General features: G+C 49.7%; 2 protein-coding genes across 6 annotated transcripts in view; one reads left to right on the top strand and one right to left on the bottom strand.

The window, feature by feature from the left end:
• Nucleotides 1–494: 494 nt before the first annotated feature.
• Nucleotides 495–2492, bottom strand: RGS9BP (regulator of G protein signaling 9 binding protein). The gene has a single exon (XM_086689574.1). The coding sequence runs from the start codon at nucleotides 1639–1641 to the stop codon at nucleotides 934–936; it is 708 nt and encodes a 235-aa protein (XP_086545700.1). The 5' UTR covers nucleotides 1642–2492; the 3' UTR covers nucleotides 495–933.
• A 180-nt stretch (nucleotides 2493–2672) lies between these two features.
• ANKRD27 (ankyrin repeat domain 27) overlaps nucleotides 2673–18699 on the top strand; it is a 52042-nt gene continuing 36015 nt past the window's right edge. For 4 of the 5 annotated variants that reach the window (XM_086689570.1, XM_086689569.1, XM_086689572.1 and 1 more), the window contains exons 1-2: nucleotides 2673–2826; nucleotides 13879–14010. In XM_086689570.1, coding sequence (XP_086545696.1) covers nucleotides 13909–14010 — 102 coding nt within the window. In that variant the 5' untranslated portion in view covers nucleotides 2673–2826; nucleotides 13879–13908. The remainder of the gene's footprint in view (nucleotides 2827–13878; nucleotides 14011–18699) is intronic. The other variant, XM_086689573.1, reaches the window with a different exon arrangement.

The raw sequence follows: 18699 nt of genomic DNA, 5'->3' as shown, positions 1-18699 counted from the left end.
GGGCTCCAAAGAGGATTCTGCAGCCCTCCCCCAAAGGAGGATCAAACACTGGTCTAGTTTTGGAACAAAAAATAAACCCCAGCAAAGGAGAAAGTGCCTCTTTAAACAGCATGTGTCCCTTACCAAAGCTCGTGCCCCTTCCAGGCTGGCTGGGGAGAGCCCTTTTTAATAGGCAAGTGTGTGCAATGGATCCAAGCATGTGAGGGCAGGCTCCACATGCCTTCTCTGGTTTCCTAAGTAGGGTCATAACTTGGGGGGAGGTCAGCATCCCAAACCTCTTCCCGCTGCTTTTGGTAACTAATGGATAAACTCTGCCAAGAAGCTCAATCGTGCACCATAGAGATAGCACTTTGCCTGAATGTCTCTGCACACTCTCCTAAATTTAGGCCCCAAAGGATTAAGGTAATAAAACCTGCTTACATCTTCTTACAGTTTTGTCCAGGAAACAAAGTCACCACCCACACAGAGCAAAACAACCTTACCCCCCCCTTTCAAACTGCCCCCCTGCGCGCGGACAGTGGGAATCGCTGGTAGAGGTGGGGTAATCCGACTCAGACTCCGTTGTAAACGCGCCCCAGCTGCACAAGCGGTAACCCATTAACTTGGAATCTAGGGTCACTGTGGACGGTTTTCTATTAATAGGGGATAAAGCTGCTGCATACATTAGCGGTAATGCCCTGGCCGCCCGCGCAAAATTAACTCCTCACAGGCCAGCACCAGGCAACCATGTTCTGCCCAGGCAGATGTGTGTACACACACACACACACACACACACACACACACACACACACACACACACACAGCTTTAGAACCCCTTCCCTTAAACATGCCAGATCCCACTCCCATCCAGAGTGCAGGCAGTGGCAGTCGTTCCTGAAGGATGTCTTCGGGGAGGGAGCAGCGGCGGCGGCGGCGGGTAGAGTCTTCTGTTGGTCAGCTCAGCTTCGCCACGCAGATGGCCAGGGCCACGGCCGCCAGCAGCACGGCGCTGAAAACGGTGGCGGCCAGGGCCTTGCTCATGTCGCAAGGCCCGGTGCGCTCCTGTACAGACACGACGCCCACCGAAGAGGCGCCGACGCTGGACAGGAGCTCGGCGCCCGCCGTTTGGCGGGCCTGCACGGTCCAGCGGGGCACGTTGACCTTCATCTCCATGTCGTTGACCATCTCGCTCACCTGAAGGATCTCCCGCTCCAGCTCGCGCAGGTCGTCCACGTCGAAGTCGCGCTCCGCCTCGTGCCGCAGGCTGCGGGCGCTCAGGGCGCGCGCCGCTACGCCCGCGGAGCCGCCCGCTACGCCGGTGCGCACCAGCGGCCGCCGCGGCGCGTGCAGCGGGAACGCGGTGCCCAGGGCCAGCGCACGCCGCATGTCGGCTTCCAGCAGGTCCAGGCAGCCAGAGAAAGCCACCCAGAGGCGCTCGAACTCCGCGCGCTCCTCGGCGCCCAGGCCCCGGTCGCGTAGCGCGGCCGTCAGCTGGGCGCGGATGGCCACCGCCAGCTCCTGCGCCTTCTGGCGCGTCTTCTGCAACTCCTCACGCAGGTTCTGCGAGTCTGCCGAGCCGCCGACGGTCAGCACCAGGTGGTGGTAGCATGCGGTCGTCTTGTTGAGAGCGTCCAGCAGCGCCTTGCACTCCTCCCTTGCCATGGCGGTGCGCTCGGGCGCAGCCCGGCCGCCCACACCCCTCTTCGCCCCCAAGTTCTCAGCGCGGCAGGACGCGGCCGGCCACGAGGGCAGCCTGGGGCCGGGCGGTCCGCGCGCTTCTCATGGCCCGAGACAAGCTCGGCGCTGCCGCTGTAGACAGAACCTCTCCAGCCCCACGACGTGCGCCTCCGCGGACCGGACGCAGAGACAGAGCCCCGTTAGCTATCTCTCATCCCCTCGTCCATCATTTCCTGATGCACTCCAAGTCACACGCCGAGTCTCTGCACCGCCCTCGCCTCCACGATGGTCCTCTGCGAAGCCCGGGTTGCGGTCCCCATCCTTCTCCCGTGCCGTCGCCAGCGCTAGCGGCCGCCGAGCCGCGCGCGGCGCCTTAGCCACAGCCAAGGGCTGCGGGGTCGGGTTTCTTAGGATCCGCCCACCCCCGCCCGTCCTCGCGGAGCGCTTGCAACTCTTGGATCTGGGATAGGCGGGGCCCCGCGCGGGGAGGTCACGTGTAGGTCCCCCATCTCCCCCTCCTCTGCACCCCATTACAGATTTGGAGACTAGCCCTCGGCAGTTCCAACCCTCCAGTATCGTAAAGATGGGGAAACCGAGGCACAGGTAAAAGGGAGCCTAGATCACGCGACGTCCGTACAAGTGGGGGAACCAGAACCCAGGGACCCTAACTCCTAGACCCCTTCATTGACATAGTGGTGTCCCTTGTAGGACAGGAGGACTTCGTCCTCCGAAGCTAGCAGTAAAGGGCGATCCACAGGGCGGGACGACTCCCTGATGCTCCCTATCCAGATCCCGCCCGCTTTCTAGGGACCAAGCTTGGACCCCACCTCTAGTGTCAGATCAGCTTTCGGCCACGCCCCCTCCCGTTCCGGGCACGCGCAGTCCGCGGCTCCAGGCTGGTCCCGCCTGAGTAGGAAGCGCTGTGCGCCGCCTGAGCCCCACCCCGGCTGGGCGGGCTCAGTGATTGCTCTGTGCACACGTCACTCTGGGTAAGGGCTGTCGCTCATTGGCTTGACCAGATGCGGCTCCGCCCAACGACGGAGTAAAGGGGTGGGCGGTGGAGCTGAACTGCTGCGCTGGGGTGGTGGGCACCGAGGTCCGAGTCGAGGGCCCGGGAGGTGTCGCCGCCGCTCCTGGAAGGGCAGGGAGTGAAACTATGTAGCCTTTTAAGTAAGTGTCCTCCCTCCTGTCTCCTTCCGCGCCTCCCTTCCTCCGGGACGGCTGCGCCTCGGGGCCTAGTGGCCGGGCGGGGCCCCAGAGCTGGAAGGGGGAGGGGCTCTTTTCTCACCGCCGCGGGAGCCCCGCGGCGCCCCAGGCTGGGCTGGCTGCCCCTGGACGGCCACCCCAAGACCCCAGTCCCTCGCTAGGTGGGCCGCTCGCCCGCGCTCTTCGGGTCCGATCGGCAGCCGGGCTCTCTCTGCCCTTCGTGTGCGGAGTGGGGGATGGCGAAGAATGCGCCCTCTGATCCCCATGACTACGGGACGGGTCAGCGGGTGCGGGGGCTGTGAGCTCGGACTTGGGGGCAGTGGGCGGGGCCGTCGCCCCAGCGCTGAGTGGCCTCAGTGGTTTGCTGACTGCCTGACCCGGCGGCTGGAGGGGGAGGATGTGGGTAGGGGTCCGGAGCCTCTGGCCTTGTGGTCCCGGGGGAGTGGGGGGGGGGGGGTGAAGGGGCAGGGAAGGAGGAGGGAATCCCTGTCAGTCAGTCGTCTTTCGTCCTGCTGGGTAAAATTTACTCCAGGAAAACTTAAGCACCAAGAGATGTTCCAGATTCTGGGTCTGTTCAGTTCTTTTCGTTGAACATAGACTACTGTGGGCTCTTGAGCCAGGCATGGCCCCTGGAGATGTTGGGGACTTGGGCGCTGGAAACCGAAGCCTGTGCTGGGCCATCACGGAGCAAGTGACCCGTCTTCCTTGAGAATTTAGGACATACAGGGAGGGAGGAGCTGGCGAGACTGGAGGGACTACTAGTTTGCATGCGAACTGGCGTTTTCCAAGTTTATGGGTTTCGTGGGGGAGAGTACCCTATTTTGATTAGCGCAAGCCTCCCGCCAGCCCCAGAGAAGAGCAGGGAATCTTGGTGAGATATTAGCGTTTTGAGTCTGCCTCCCCCAGCATGGTATTGAGGCAGTCCAGGGGATCCAGAGCGCTTCACCCCAGGGTTCCCTCTCACTGAGCTCTCTGTCCTTTTATCTATTGATTTGGGGCCATTTGGGGCCAGGGCTTGGATGATCCAGGCCGTGGCCATTCTCTGCTGTGTGGCTCTTAGCCGCCCACTGGCCACATGGGGCCATGGCAAGGGAAGAGTAGTTTTCAAGACAAAATGGACAGGAGGGAGAACCCATCACTTTGGGGAGCTTTGGGGACAGTGGAGGGAGGTGAGGCTACTGAGATCGGTGGAAGGCCAGAATGAGAGGTCCTTAATGCCAGGTGGAGAAATTGAGAGTTCGTCTAGTAGGGAGTTCAAGTACGTAAGTCCTTGAAGAATATAGTAGCCCTCTTTAATCTGTGGGGGATGTTTTCCAAGACCCTTACTGGATGCCGGAAGCTTTGGATAGTACCAAATCCTATACCTGCATACCTATGATGAGTTTAATATATAAATTAGGCACAGTAAGAGATTAACAAAAATAACTAATAAAAAAGAACACTTATTCATGAGGCACTGTGATAAAAGTTATGTAAATGTGGTCTGTCTCAAAATATCTTACGGTACCGTACTCATTCTTCCTGTGATGATGTGAGATGATAAAATGCCCACGTGATGAAATGAAGTGAGGGGACCCGATACGGGTTATTATGATACTGTGTTAGCTACTGTTGACTTTCTGACCGTATGTCAGAAGGAGGATCTTCTGTTTCCGGACTCCAGTTGACCATGGGGAACCAAAACTGGAAGATGAAACTGAGGGTAAGGGGGACTACTATACCATACAGACCTCAGTGTTGCAAAGATCACTTTGTTATCTTTTCATGTGGACCAGTATGAGCAAGATCAGGAGGCAGAAGCCCCTGAGGGAGAAGTGCAGGATGGGAGCAGGGACAGACACTTGTGACTAGCCCCAGCGACAGGAAAGCAGTCGGGGCTCTGAAGTGGAGAAGCTACTGGGGTGAGCTCTCTTGACTTTGGCTTGCCATCTGAAATCATCCTGCCTGGCAGCATTGCCGGGAGAGCAAGCAGTAGTGTCTGCAGTCAAGGTCTTCTTGATTGTGTCTCCTTGTGGCTCTTGGACTGCATTGCCCTCGTGAGGGCAACCGCTGGGTCTGTGCACCGTTAGTGTTTCTGTGGGGGCTCTCCCTCCATTTGTGAATTGTCAGAATTAGATTGGTGGCCAGTAACTTAATCCTCTCCTAGAGGAGCAGAGGAATGTGGCCATGTGATGATAGATACCAGACCTCGAAAGGATTCAGACCCAAATCCAGACCTTCTACGTCTGCGAGACACCGAGACGCGGCCCTCGGAACTCCCGCCTTTCTGCTCAGGATTCTGGCAGGAGTTGGGTGCTGGTGCCTCCTCCGGTGACTTCCGGAGCGGGGTGATGGAGTGGTGTTCTGAGGGGCGGTTGTGCTCCTCCGAACTCTCCTGCTTAGTGGTCACACCCCTCTTCCAGCTCTGAGGCCTTCTCTCCCTGTGTGGCCCTCCACATTCCAGCTGTCACTGCGTATGGCCAGCTCTGAGCACAGTTTGTTTCTGGCATTTTGCCAGTGCCTGCATAGCTGCCTGGGGCCAGCTCGTCACCCTCCCCTGGATATGGGCAGTGGATTTTCAGCTCCTATGAGAGATGACACCTCCCGGGGAGCTTGAGCTTCCTCTAACACCCCGCTATCATTTTGTTCAAGTGGACGACACAGATACAGCATGCCTACGGAGAGCCAGCTGGCCACAAACAGGCTGGAAGCTTTGAAGGAGAGCTTTGAGAAAAGTATAGATAGGATCCACAGATGTCACAGGCCGGAAGGACATAAGTGACTGTAATGCCATACGTTACACCATCCAGCTGCTTCCATTTGCTATTAAATATAGATGAATTAGAAAGTTTTGCCCTTTTGCCTTTCCCTTCTGAATCACAGATGAAACTAGTTGGAGAATGTTGCTCATCATTTGGAAAATATGCCTGATCAAGACCTTTGGTGAGGGCCCTGTAAGGGTGGGAGCAGCCAGAGCAGTGACATTTCAGCTGGGAGTTTATCTCTGGGAGGCACAGACATTACTGTGTTGGATTGTGCTGAGCGAAGCTGCACGCTGTCATCAGATGGTCCCTGACCACCCAGCCTCATCTAGGCTGATGGGACGGTTGAAGACCACAAAACCACAAGTGTGTGCACCACGTCTTGAAATGTCCGGTGCTAGTTTGAGACTTTGCCTGGCTCTCCTGTTCATAGGGTCACCTCGGATAACTCATGTTCAGGGGTATTTGTTACCTGTGACTAATTTCACATTGGAGTTGCTGTAAATCATCCCATCATTTGAGCTTCGTCAGGGGTGGAATTTTTTTCTTAAAGGAGTTTTATAAGAGGCTTTACTCGTCTTTCCAGTTTTATGAGGAAGAATCCATTTACTCTGCATGTTATTTTAAAATCTAAAGCTAATTCTTGCAAGTAAACTTGTTCAGGGTGTTAACCTACTTTAAGTATTTACCTCTGTATGAGAATTCCATTCTGGCATTAAGCACCAGACTGCATCAGATTATTATATGTTTTTAACACTGGGAGGAAAAGGTGGACAACAGTTCTGGACAGAGCTCTTGGAATCCTTACTCCTGGACAGAGGGTTCAGTCCTTGGCAACCAGGAGGAATGATGTCCAAGAGAAAACAGATGACTTGGGACTGAAACACAGCAAGCTCTGTCCCATTCACCAGCAATGCTTGCTCAGTCTTGTGTGTTTCGTGCATTTGAATGGAATGTTTTTCTTTTTATAAATGTTTTTTTCATTTTATTTCTTTTTAGAGAGAGAGAGCACACAAGTGGGAGAGAGGGGCGGGGGGGAGAGAGAGAGAGAGAGAGAGAGAGAGAGAGAGAGAGAGAGAATCTCAAGTAGGCTCGATGCTCAGCGCAGAGCCCAACGTGGGGCTCGATCCTACGATGTTGGGATCATGACCTAAGCCGAAATCAAAGTTGGACGCTTAACTGACTGAGCCACCCAGGTGCCCCTGAATGGAATGTTTTGATGTGGCCTTCAGGGGCCTTCCTTTACCTTGCTGCCCCTCTCTGACTGGCACTATTTGGATTCTTGTATTTCCCTGGACTCACTCATCTGTCAAGAGAAGTTTACTCTTGGGTTTCTGTTCCTGCTTCCCAAACCCTTGTCTTACTCTGGTCCTTGCCAGGGAGGCCTTCTCTGCTCCCCACCCCACCCCCTTTCCTTGCTTCTCCCTTCTCTTGTCTGGTCCTTACCTGCCGCAGCGCTGCTCTGGGTTGGTTTTACTCTGCTGATACACATTCCTTGCCTCCCAGCCAGGTTGTCACTTCCTCCATCAGAGTTTGCCCTTGTCGCCTCCATCTTGGGCATGGAGGTGTGGACGCTGAGCCAGCACCTTGTCTGAGAAGCAGAAGGAGTGTCCCTTCCCAGCTTCATTCTGCCTGTATCTCATCCTGTCTCTCATGCGGTTTCTGTCCAAGGGGTGTTTACTTTTGCACTCTGCTGTGTAGAACCAATTGTGTCAGAAACCAGGAAGAATTTTTGTTTTCTTGTGACTCTGTCCCAGCAAAGTCACATTATCCAGTCGTTCTGGTAGGGACTTGGTAGGGACTCGTAAAAGGATTATTTGGACTCCGGTAATAATTGAATTCAACAATTCAGGTACCTGAATTGTTCAGGTACCTGAATTGTCGCAGAGCCGTCTCTGGGGTCCAGGAAGGGATTATATATAGCCTTTTTCATGCTAGGCTCTTCCCCTAAGAGGATTTGCAGGGAACTCAGGCAGTCCCCAGGGTGGGGCTGTCCCCTGAGGCAGTCCCCAGGAGGGCCTGTAGCAGAGACTGTTCTGGCTGGACCAGACTGGGGGAGTTCAGTGTAGGGCCTGTGTGGCTGTCTGTCATGGTGACTTTTCCTTTGGGGGAATCTGTGCATCTGTGACTCATGAAATAACCCTTAATCCAGGCTTACTTATTTTACACGATGAGTGTAGTTGTTGAAGGGGTGCATGTTGGAATAAATTCTGACATGTGTGTAACCTCGAATGGGCCAAACGTGCCTCAATGTCTTCATCTGCAGCATATGGGGGCTAATGATACCAACAGTTGTTTTGAGCATTAATTATAGTTAGTTACCTATAGTTATGAACATTAAAATGGGATGAAGATACATAGACGTTATCACAGTGCCTGAACGAAAGATGCTTTCAAATAGTTGCTGTTTTTGTTTTTTAATGTTTGTTTATTTTTGAGAACGTGTAGGCAGGGGAGGGACAGAGAGAAGGAGACAGAGGATCTGAAGCGGGCTCTGTGCTGACAGCAGAGAGCCCGATGTGGGGCTCACACTCATGAACTGCGAGATCATGCCCTGAGCCAAAGTCACTCAACCTACAGAGCCCCGCAGGTGCCCCATCAAATAGTTGCTATTTTTATCATTAGCTGAAACGGATAGGATTCATAATGTATGTACTTATGTCTACTGTCCTGGTATTTTCCCAAGAAGGCATTTTGGAATATTGTTATATAGTAAGAAAGTAATCCAGTTTTTCATTCCTATTTCATTCATCTTATTGTATCAGGGATAAGTTACTTGATGTTCTTTGATAGTTGCTAATTTTCCCTTTTCAGTGAAGGGGTCTCAGGCTCGGGTTCAGAGTGTTTGGCAGGTAGTGGTATTTAGCAAGGTTTTAACGTCAATTGTTTTTATAATTTTTAAGATTACATATTTTATAGGAGTGATACTGTTTTTATATTTAGAGTTGTAATAAGGGTTCTTTTTAAAATAAATTTTAGAGGCGCGTAGGTGGCTCATTTAAGCGTCCAAGTCTTGATTTTGCTCGGGTCGTGATCTCACTGTTAGTGGGATCGAGCCCCACATCGGGCTCTATGCCAACAGCAAGGAGCCTGCTTTGGATTCTCTCGCCTCTCTCTGCCCCTCCCCTGCTTGTGCTTTTCTCTTTCTCTTTCTCTCTCAAAATAAATAAATAAACTTAATAAAAATAAATAAAATAAAAAAATTTTTTTAAACGTTTATTATTAAGAGACAGAGAGAGACAGAACGTCAGCATCGGAGGGGCAGAGAGAGGAGGAGACACAGAATCCAAAGCAGACTCCAGGCTCTGAGCTGTCAGCCCAGAGCCCGACGCGGGGCTCAAACTCACAAACCGCGAGATCATGACCTGAGCCGAAGTCAGACGCTCAACTGACTGAGCCACCCAGGCGCCCCTAAATAAAATAAAATTGAAAAGACAGTAGGTGTTTAAAGGAATATGTCAAACATTAGCAGTAGAGTCATTGTGTATAATTATGCAGATTATTTACTACACAGGTGCCCTGCCTAGGGGAGGGAGATATTGGCAAACTGGGGCTGATAAATAGCCTATGAGCTACTTACCAAGCCATGTGCCCTGGCATAGGACTGTACCCACTGGGAGGATGGGGTCCCTTTTTCTGATTCTCACAAAGACACCATATGGGCCAGCAGTAGGTGGTGGTATACTGGTTTGCAGTATGGCAAAAATACTGAAAGCAGCATGTAAATGGGAATCCTGCAAGACAGGTGTTTATATTCTTCATTGCACTGCCTGAGATGGAGGCTCAGATTCTTTTTCTGTGCCCATTTTTCATATTCCTCTCTGATAGCTCAGGGACACCACACAGATGTATGGTAAATGGAGCAGACAGGGGCAATGGAAGCTCCATTCACAACAGGAGAAAATCTATACAGAATATACAAATAATGTTTAATAAAAGTTGTATATAATCTATGATTTTTATGGAGAAAATTTAATTGGAGGACATAGAAGAAGACATACAGGGAAAGACATACCATGTCCATGGATGATGAGATTCATTATCATAAAGATGTTGACTTTCCAGTCCATAAATTTAGTGCATTTCTAATAAAAATCCCAAGAGGATTTTTCATGGAATTGATGAACTGACTTTAATTTATGTGATATTGCAAAAAGTTAAGAAGAACCAGACAATTTGGGAGAACAAGGAGGGAGGCCTTTATGAGACAGCAAGGCTTATTATGAAGCTATAGTCATGTAAAACAATGTGGTATAGCCCTACTCTGTCCAGTATAATAGCCACTAGCCATATGTGGCTATGGAGCACTTGAATGTGGCTAATATGAATTGAAAAGTGAATGTAAAGTACACACCAAATTTTGAAGATTTAGTAAGAGTAAAAAAGAATGTAAAATGTGTCATTAATAGTTTTAAAAATTGATCACATGTTGAAAATATAATATTTTGGATATATTAGGATAAATATATTATTAAAATTAATTTCACTTTATATTAAAAAAAATTCTAATGTTTATTTTTGAGAGAGGGAGAGAGAGAGTGAAAGCAGGGGAAGAGCAGAGAGAGAGACACAGAATCCAAAACAGACAACAGGCTCTGGGCTGTCGGCACAGAGCCCGATGTGGGGCTTGAACCCATGAACCGCGAGATCATGACCTGAGCCAAAGTTGGATGCTTAACTGACTAAGCCACCCAGGTGCCCCTCATCTGTTTCTTTAAAAAACAATTAAAAACAACTTTTTTAATGTTTATTTTTGAGAGAGAGCAAGCAGGGGAGGGGCAGAGAGAGAGGGAGACACAGAATCCAAAGCAGGCTCCAGGCTCTGAGCTGTGAACATGGAGCACAGTGTGGGGCCCGAATTCATGAACCGTGAGATCATGACAAGAACAAAAGTCAGATGCTTAACCCACTGAGCCACCTAGGCGCCCTGAAAAAGTAAATTTTTTTAATGTTTATTTATTTTAGAGAGAGAGAGAGACAGAATGCGAGAGGGGGAGGGCAGAGAGGGAGACACAGAATTGGAAGCAGGCTTCAGGCTCTGAGCTGTCAGCACAGAGCCTGATGCGGGGATCGAACTCACAAGCTATGAGATCATGACCTGAGCCGAAGTCAGATGCTCAACCAACTGAGCCACCCAGGCGCCCCTGTTTCTTTTTTTTTTTTTTTTTTTATTTAAAAAAAATTTTTTTTCAACGTTTTTTATTTATTTTTGGGACAGAGAGAGACAGAGCATGAACGGGGGAGGGGCAGAGAGAGAGGAAGACACAGAATCGGAAACAGGCTCCAGGCTCCGAGCCATCAGCCCAGAGCCTGACACGGGGCTCGAACTCACGGACCGCGAGATCGTGACCTGGCTGAAGCCGGACGCTTAACCGACTGCGCCACCCAGGCGCCCCCACCCCTGTTTCTTTTTTAATGTGACTACCAGAAAATTTTAAGTTATATGTGTTTATGCATAGTGTGTATGTAATTACATTTCTCAAGTGTTGGATGGTACTGGTTAGACTGTTGAAATAGCGTAGAGCTCAGAAACCAGCTAAACATATATAGGGACTTGGAATATAGCAAAGGTAGCATTATTGGCCAGTGTGAAAGTGATCGACTATTCAAAAAAGCATGATGGGACAGTTGGCTTATGCTATGGACTGAATTTTTGTGCCCCCACCCCGCCATTCATATGTTGAAATCCTAATCCTTAATGTGATGGTATTTGGGGGTCAGGCGTTGAGATTCATAGGGGTTAGATTAGGTCATGGGGCCCTCATGATGGAATGAACAGTCTTGTAAAAAGAGGAAAAGACAGGAGAACTCTTGCCATGTGAGGACCCAGCGAGGTGGTGGCAGTCTACAAACTAGGAAGTGGGTCATCAAAAACCAAATCTGCCAGGACCTTGTTCTTGGGCTTCCAGCCTCCAGAACTATGAGAAGTAAATTTAAGCCGCCCAGTCTGTACTTTTTGTGTTAGTAGCCCAAACAGCCCAAGATAGCTTACCATATAGGAAAGAAATTAAATTAGATGCCTAATTTATAGTATATATAAAAACGAAGATTCTTAGGAATTATAGTGATTATGGTTTTGGAGTTGAAAGGATATGATTTCAAGTAGTCTGTGTTGCATAGTAAACCAGCCCAAAACTTAGTGGCTTAAAACTGCCACGACTTATTGTTTCCTACTATTCATGGGCTGGCAGACTGGTTCTTCTGCTAGTCTCACCTGGACTCACATGGCTGCATTCAGCTGGTGGGTGGGCTGGCTGGCTGTACTCACTGGACCACATGGGCCTCTCTTCCCCTCATGGTCCTTCATCCCATGGGCGGCTTCTTCTTCTTCTTCTTCTTCTTTTTTTTTAATTTTTAAAATGTTTTTATTTATTTTTGAGAGAGGCAGAGCATGAATGGGAGAGGGGCAGAGAGAGAGAAGGAGACACAGAATCTGAAGCAGACTTCAGGCTCCGAGCTGTCTGCACAGACCCTGACACGGGGCTCGAACCCACAAACTGTGAGATCATGATCTTAGCCAAAGTCAGATGTTTAACCGACTGAGCCACCCAGGCGCCCCTCACAGGCTTCTTCATAGTGTGGTGGTCTTAGGGTGCGAAGAGAAAGGGTGTGGAATCTGCAGTCTCTTGAGGCTGACACTCTAAAATCCCAGAGCATCACTTCTGTCTGTTGGTTGGCTAATGCAGTCACAGGGCTGGCTCAGATTCATAGGGGTGGGGAGGTAGACTCCACCTTCTGAAAGGGAGAATGATGAAGTCACTTTGCAGAAAGGTACTCCAGATGATAGGATTTCCTAAGATCCACAAAGCACTGACCATTAAGGCAAGGGTTGACAGGTTCAGCCACATTAAAATCAAATACTTCTATTTCTGAAAATATCCATTTGAAAAAATGAGGAGACAGGTCACAGATCGGGAGAAGATATTTGCAAGACCTTTTAGTATCCAGATGCATAAAGAACTATAAATGGTAAGAAAAAGGCCAACAACCCATGTAAAAAGTGGGCGAAAGACGTGATAAGGCAATTTATAGAACATAAGGAAATGACGTTCAATTTGTTTTTCTTTTTCTTTTTTTGTTTAAGTGTATTTAGAGAGACAGCGTGGGCAGGGAAGGGGCAGAGAGAGAGGGAGAGAGAGAATCCCGAGCAGGCGCTGCACTGTCAGCGCAGAGCCCAATGTGGGGCTTGAGCCCATGAACGGCGAGGTCATGACCTGAGCCAAAACCAAGAGTCAGACACTCAACCAACTGAGCCGCTCAGGAGTCCCGATGTTCAATTTCATTAGAGAAATGAAAATTAAAAACAGCAAAATACTATTTTATACTCCCAGACTGGCAGAAATGAGATAATTGGACAATACTAAAAAGGGTTGGCTAGGATGTGGTGTGAGGGAGGGGTGCACCCATGCTCTTTTCATGGAAGTAGAAAGCAGGTGGGTCTGCCTCTCCTAGGGACGTTCCCACATATGTGCTCAGGCTTTACACATAAGGGCATAAGCGAGTTCATTCCAGCATTGTTTGTAATCCCGAAAATGTGGATGCAATATAGGATATCAGCTAAATAAATTGTGTCATGTTCCCTTAAAAGAATACTAGACATCAGAAGTTAGTGAAGGAACGTCTGATCTGTATGGATCAGCATAGCTAGGATTTGAAAACTTGTTGATTGGAAGAGGCGTGTTCCAGGATACTTGCAGCGTGAAGCCAAGTATGGAAATTCTGAAGCTCCTAAAAGAATATTTTATATTATTTATGAATGCACGCGTATTAAAGGAATAGAAACGTGAACAAGAATAGTGGTTGGTTCCAAAAGAGGAGGAGGGAATAGGATCAGAGGGGCATAGGGGGATTCCAGTCTATTCTGATAAACTTCTTAAAAGAAACTCTGAAGCAAATACGCCAAGTGTTAAATTTGGTAATCCAGGGTGGCAGGTTTCCATTGTTCCTGTAGGCTTAAAGTATTTCATTCAGAATACACACATATATTTAAAATGTCATAATTTTGGTCACAGAGGATGTTCTAAAAATAGCCATTTTTATTTTTTGCAATGATTTGGAGCTTAAGATTTTCAGGATGTAATGTATACAGTTAGCCAGTAAAACAACTCATCTTGGAATTGGTGGGTTATCTTTGATATTTCCTGATGGGGTGTTAAGTCTGTAGAGTAGAATAATACATGTCAGAGATGCTTTTTAGAAGTTGCCAGAACAGGACTTTTCCGTGTTATATAAATCTGAAAGTGGTCATTTACTGCTTTTTCTTTCCTTGTCCCAGGAGACGGTCTCTGCCCCATCTGAAGTCCATATGGCTCTATATGACGAAGATCTCCTGAAAAATCCTTTCTATCTGGCTCTTCAGAAGTGGCGTCCTGACTTATGCAACAAGGTGGCCCAAATCCATGGCATTGTAAGTGCCTCAAGCCTGAGGGTCATCCTTCTCCATTAGGCGTGGACCAGGCAGTGCCGACGAGGCCAGACATACTGTCGAATTTGGTTAGGCATAGAGGGAGTCAGTTACAAACTTGCTCAGTATAACAAGCCCCTGGCCACGCTCAGTATGTGAACAATAGAGAGGGACCACCACGAGCTGCCCCCTCCAGGAAGCCTCCTGGTGTTGCACCAGCCTCGGGTGTAATCCTTTCTCTGATGACATTATTGACAGCCCCTGATGACGTTGATCTCATGATATTCACCTCTGTTTCTCTTGTCTCCATGTTGACCATGAGGGCCTCTGGGGGCAGACGTCATATTTCCCTCAGGGCCTCAGGCTCCTTGTCTGTGAGGTGTGTGCTCACTTGCATGGAATAAGGGAGCTATAAACGCATTCGTACATTGCTGTGGAAGGCATTTCCTAAAGGGGAGGACCTGGTGGAATAATCGAGGCATCCAGATTGCAGGAGGAGGGAAGCGCATAAGACAAACCACGGTTTGTCGCTGGGGCACCTGCTGCCTGCAGGGAGGCAGGCCCCGCAGCGCAGACCTTTCCAGTGCTTGGGTGGTGACGGCCGCCTCTTGTGTACACGGCCTTGCGCCACACAGAATGCTCGGTGCCTTCGGGCTGCTGCCTGCTCGTTTTCTTGCCTTTGTGCTTCTTCGTGTGTGTTGCCCTCTTCTCAGGCCGGGTTCCTGCTTTGCGGCCAAGGGTTTGAGCTGGAGGAGAAGGCAGCTTACTCGGGTTCACTGCACGTTCATTGTTGGCTGCCTTGTCTGGGAAATGGGAGCTGACTTTCACCTTCCCCTTTCTGTCCTGCGGCCTCTGCAGCCTGCTTTCCCCAAGTTCCTCCCCGGTTTTAGGGTCCACTTTGTGATTCATAGATTTGTCCCAGAGTTACTTTACTTCGGTTTGAAGAAGTCACAAAGTTCATTATGTACAACGTATACATGTGTGTGTGTCTATATATGTATATTCGCGCGTGCGCGCGCGCGCACACACACACACACACACACACACACACACAAAAGCAACTGAAGACTATAGCTGTTTCCAAGAAGAAAATAAGGAGCTTCTAAAGTTCACCAGAGACACTATCATCTGTTCATTTCACGGCAGTTATTAAATGCTACTCTGAACAAGGTACCATGTTTAATGCTGAGGGTTCAACAATAAATAGGATTATATAGGAATAAGTTTTCGCCGTCTTTACCCTTATGGAGCTTAAATTCTAGTGGGGGAGATGGCAAATACGTACTAATTACAGCTGTGGTTCATGTCACAGGGAAGAAGTACAGGACACAAAGCAGTCACGTTAACTGACCGAATATGGGATGTATGTCCTCCCCATCTCTGTCCTATATTTGAAAAAATACCGTCTAGATAAGAGCATACTACGTGTAACTTTCTCTTGCTCTTTAAGAACGCCATGCTGTGAATACCCTGTGGGACCCGTCTGTCTTGCCAGATTGTGTTGCCAGCACGTAGCACGGTTCCTGTCCCCAGGTAGATGCTTTTCCGGCTGCAAGAAGTGGACTCCCACTCGAGCTCACTTCAGCGAAAGGGAAATCCTGAATGTGAACTCCGGCATCTTGGTCACCTTCCTTCTGGCTACCCCAAGGAACGGGAGATTCTTCATAAACTGTGTCATCCCGAGCTCCCGGTGGCCCCCAGGTCCTTACTCCAGCCGCTCCTGAGATCTGCACGGTCCGGCAGCAGCTGTCTGGGGCCCATATTTCACAGCACTGACTTTCTGTCCTTCAGTAGATGGGAGAGAATCAGTGAGGCCAGCTTGCCAGTAGAAGTCACAGCGGGAAGGAGCTAACTGCCGCTGTCTGCCTCAGCCCGGTCCCATCTTGATGGCTCGCTCCTGCCCCTCTCAGCTATGTGATGGGCTAACCCATAGTAGTGTTCTGTCCACCTCTGTTGGTGGAATGAAAAAAGAATATTCCAGTAGCCTCTGGAAGAGTACTTAATTGTTTCTGCCACCGCTCAGGGATCCCTGCCGCCCCAGCGGGTGAAAGCTGAATTTTTTCCCATGGGGTTTGGCCATCGGGCCAAGTTTGGCTGCCCCTGAATCAGCCCTGGGCATCAGAGTTGTTTATTGGGCTCTAAAAAACTGTGATCATCACTTTTGAACATGTGTTTCCCCCACCCAGGTTTACCTGCCCCTCACACTCCTTTCTAAAGCACAGCTGGTTGGCCGCCTCATCCTCCTGTGACAGTGTGTGGCAGCTGAGGGTGCACCTGACTGCCCCCCTCCCCTGCCCCCTCCCTCCTTGAGTTTGACTCCTTTCAAAACCTTCCCATGATTCAGATGCCTGCATCCAGGCAGGCGCCTCCTGCCATCACCTGCTCTCTGACTGGACAGGAAGCTCTTACTCCCCGTGTTTCCCAGATTCCAACCCCAGAGGCCTGTGACACCCCCACACTGCTTCTATTTAATTAGCACCCAGCTAATTATATACTGTGGATTCTTCAGAGTGGGCTGGGCAGGCCCGCTGCTTCCCTGGGGCTCTTGTCCGTGGGGTATCAAGGATTCCCAGGTGGATTAGGGGTGGGGCCATTTGCCTACAGGAAAAACACAAATTTCAAAGGGAGATTAAATTTGTTCCTCTCCTTGCAATCTTTGAATTATGGGGTACGTAGGCTTTTGAGGGCCCGCCTGGGAACCTGTCAGCATGTCTTCTGAGTTCCAAAGAACTGACTTCCAAGTAAAATACCTAGACAGGCCAGCTGAGGGCACTGAGGTCTGTATTCCAGTTCTCAGCTCTTGTTTAGCGTAGATCCAGCCAACAAACGTTTATTGAGCACCCACTACGTGCCAGCCCAGCACTGTGCTGGGTTTCCAGGATCACACAGGTGGGTGGGGAGCACGGCACGCCTTCAGGGAATTCCAGAAGCAGGCCGTTGGTAGCTCAGAGGAATGAGTGTCAGGACAGAGGTCATCCTGGGCGCCCGTGGAGTGCCTAATGTGGCCTGGAGAAGAGTCCGGAGCGTACCCAGGAGTAGCAGCTTGCTAATGCTGGTTCTTGCTTTTATTCTACTGTCCTTTATTTATTTACTGTTGTATAAAAATTCTTTATAAAGGGGCTAGAGTAAAAACTTTTATTGTTAATCTTTGAAATAAGCAGGTCCCCAACCTAGGGTCTACTCAGAGACTCTAAACTTTGTGGCCTCCACGTAGGCTGTAATCTCCATGAGGTCTGCTCCAGAAGTCTCAAGCTCTGGCTTGGGAGGGCCCCTGAGGCGCTTGCACTTGACCCCGCGTCCTGTGGGCAGCTTCACTACTGCTCCTCGTCTCTGCCCTCCAGGGGCTGGCTTCCTTACCCCCCTCTCGGCCAGGGAGCCCGGCTCCTGCCTGTAATGAAATGCTCCAGGCAGCATCATCTACCTGCAACTGGGGGGCCCTTGATGTTAGAGGACCCCTGCTCACTCAACAAACATTCATCGGGTGCCTACTGTATTGTCAAACAGTGAGCAGGAATGGGGATCCAGTACAGCAGGAGCCGGTCGCGCTTTATTCAAATCAGGGAGGCAGAGAAGGCGCACGTAAACAGGTAAATAGAATGGAATCACAGTTGGGGTGAGGTTCTCCGAGGCACCTCAGAAGTCCCTGGTCTCTCACGTGGGACTGTGGGACTCCTTCATCCATGGAGCGGGCATGGGACCATCTCTGGGCCTCCCTGAGTTTGGGCAATCAACAGTCCCCCTCCTGGTTCATGGTGTTCTCTTGCCTGTGCCAGCTCTCAGGTCCCCAGGCTCTTCTTTCTGTGCTCCCTGCGACCATGAGGTTGTTTCTCAATTCATGCTTCTATCTGATGGCCTCCCTTTTCTTTCTTTAAGTTTTACTTGTATTAAAATTTAAAATTATATGTGTTTTAAAAATATCTTTTGTTAAGTAATCTCAGTGCCCAACGTGGGGCTCAAACTCATGACCCTGAGATCAAGAGTCACATGCTCTATGGGGTGCCTGGGTGGCTCAGTCGTTTGAGCGTCTGACTGTGGCTCAGGTCGTGATCTTGTGGTTTGTGAGATCGAGCCCCACGTTGGGTTCTTGCTGACAGCTAAGAGCCTGGAGCCTGCTTCAGATTCTGACGCTACCTCTCTCTGCCCCTTCCCCACTCATGCTCTGTCTCTCTCTCTCTCTCTCTCTCTCTCTGTCAAAAATAATAAACATTAAAAAAAAGTCACATGCTCTACCAACTAAGCTTAATATCAAACATTTGATAGGAGAAGAAAGAGTAATATAAAGAGCCCCATGCATCTGTCACCCAGCTTCAGGAGTGATCAGTTCAGTGGCTGGTCACATGTCATTTCTGCTCCCTCCTGCCCTCCGCTCTCAGCTACTGGATTCTTTTGAAGCAAATCCCAGAAAAATTGTGTCAGGTTGTCATGTGGTTTTGTCTGCAGATATTTAGGGATGTGTTTTTAAATGATAAGGACTCTTAAAAAATGTAACCACAATGCCATTATCACAGCTAAAAAATTTCCTTAATGATTCTTCAGTGTTGTCAACTATCTAGTCAAATTTCCCAAACCATCTCGTAATTGTTTGTCTGTTTGTCTGTTTTGCAGTGGGTTTGTTCAGATCAGGATCCAGAGGAGGTCCACAAGTTATGTTGGATTGAGGAGTCTTTAAGTCTGTCTTTTCTCCTCACTGCT

The sequence above is a fragment of the Puma concolor genome, chromosome E2 (genome assembly GCF_028749965.1).
Source record: "Puma concolor isolate L17-30 chromosome E2, mPumCon1.1.hap2, whole genome shotgun sequence".
NCBI lineage: Eukaryota > Metazoa > Chordata > Mammalia > Carnivora > Felidae > Puma > Puma concolor.
The sequence above is the reverse complement of the archived record's forward strand: the minus strand, read 5'-3'. Positions and strand labels throughout refer to the sequence as shown.

Excerpts from the sequence above, each read along its gene's own strand:
- RGS9BP (XM_086689574.1), bottom strand. The coding sequence starts at position 1,641 with ATGGCAAGGGAGGAGTGCAAGGCGCTGCTGGACGCTCTCAACAAGACG.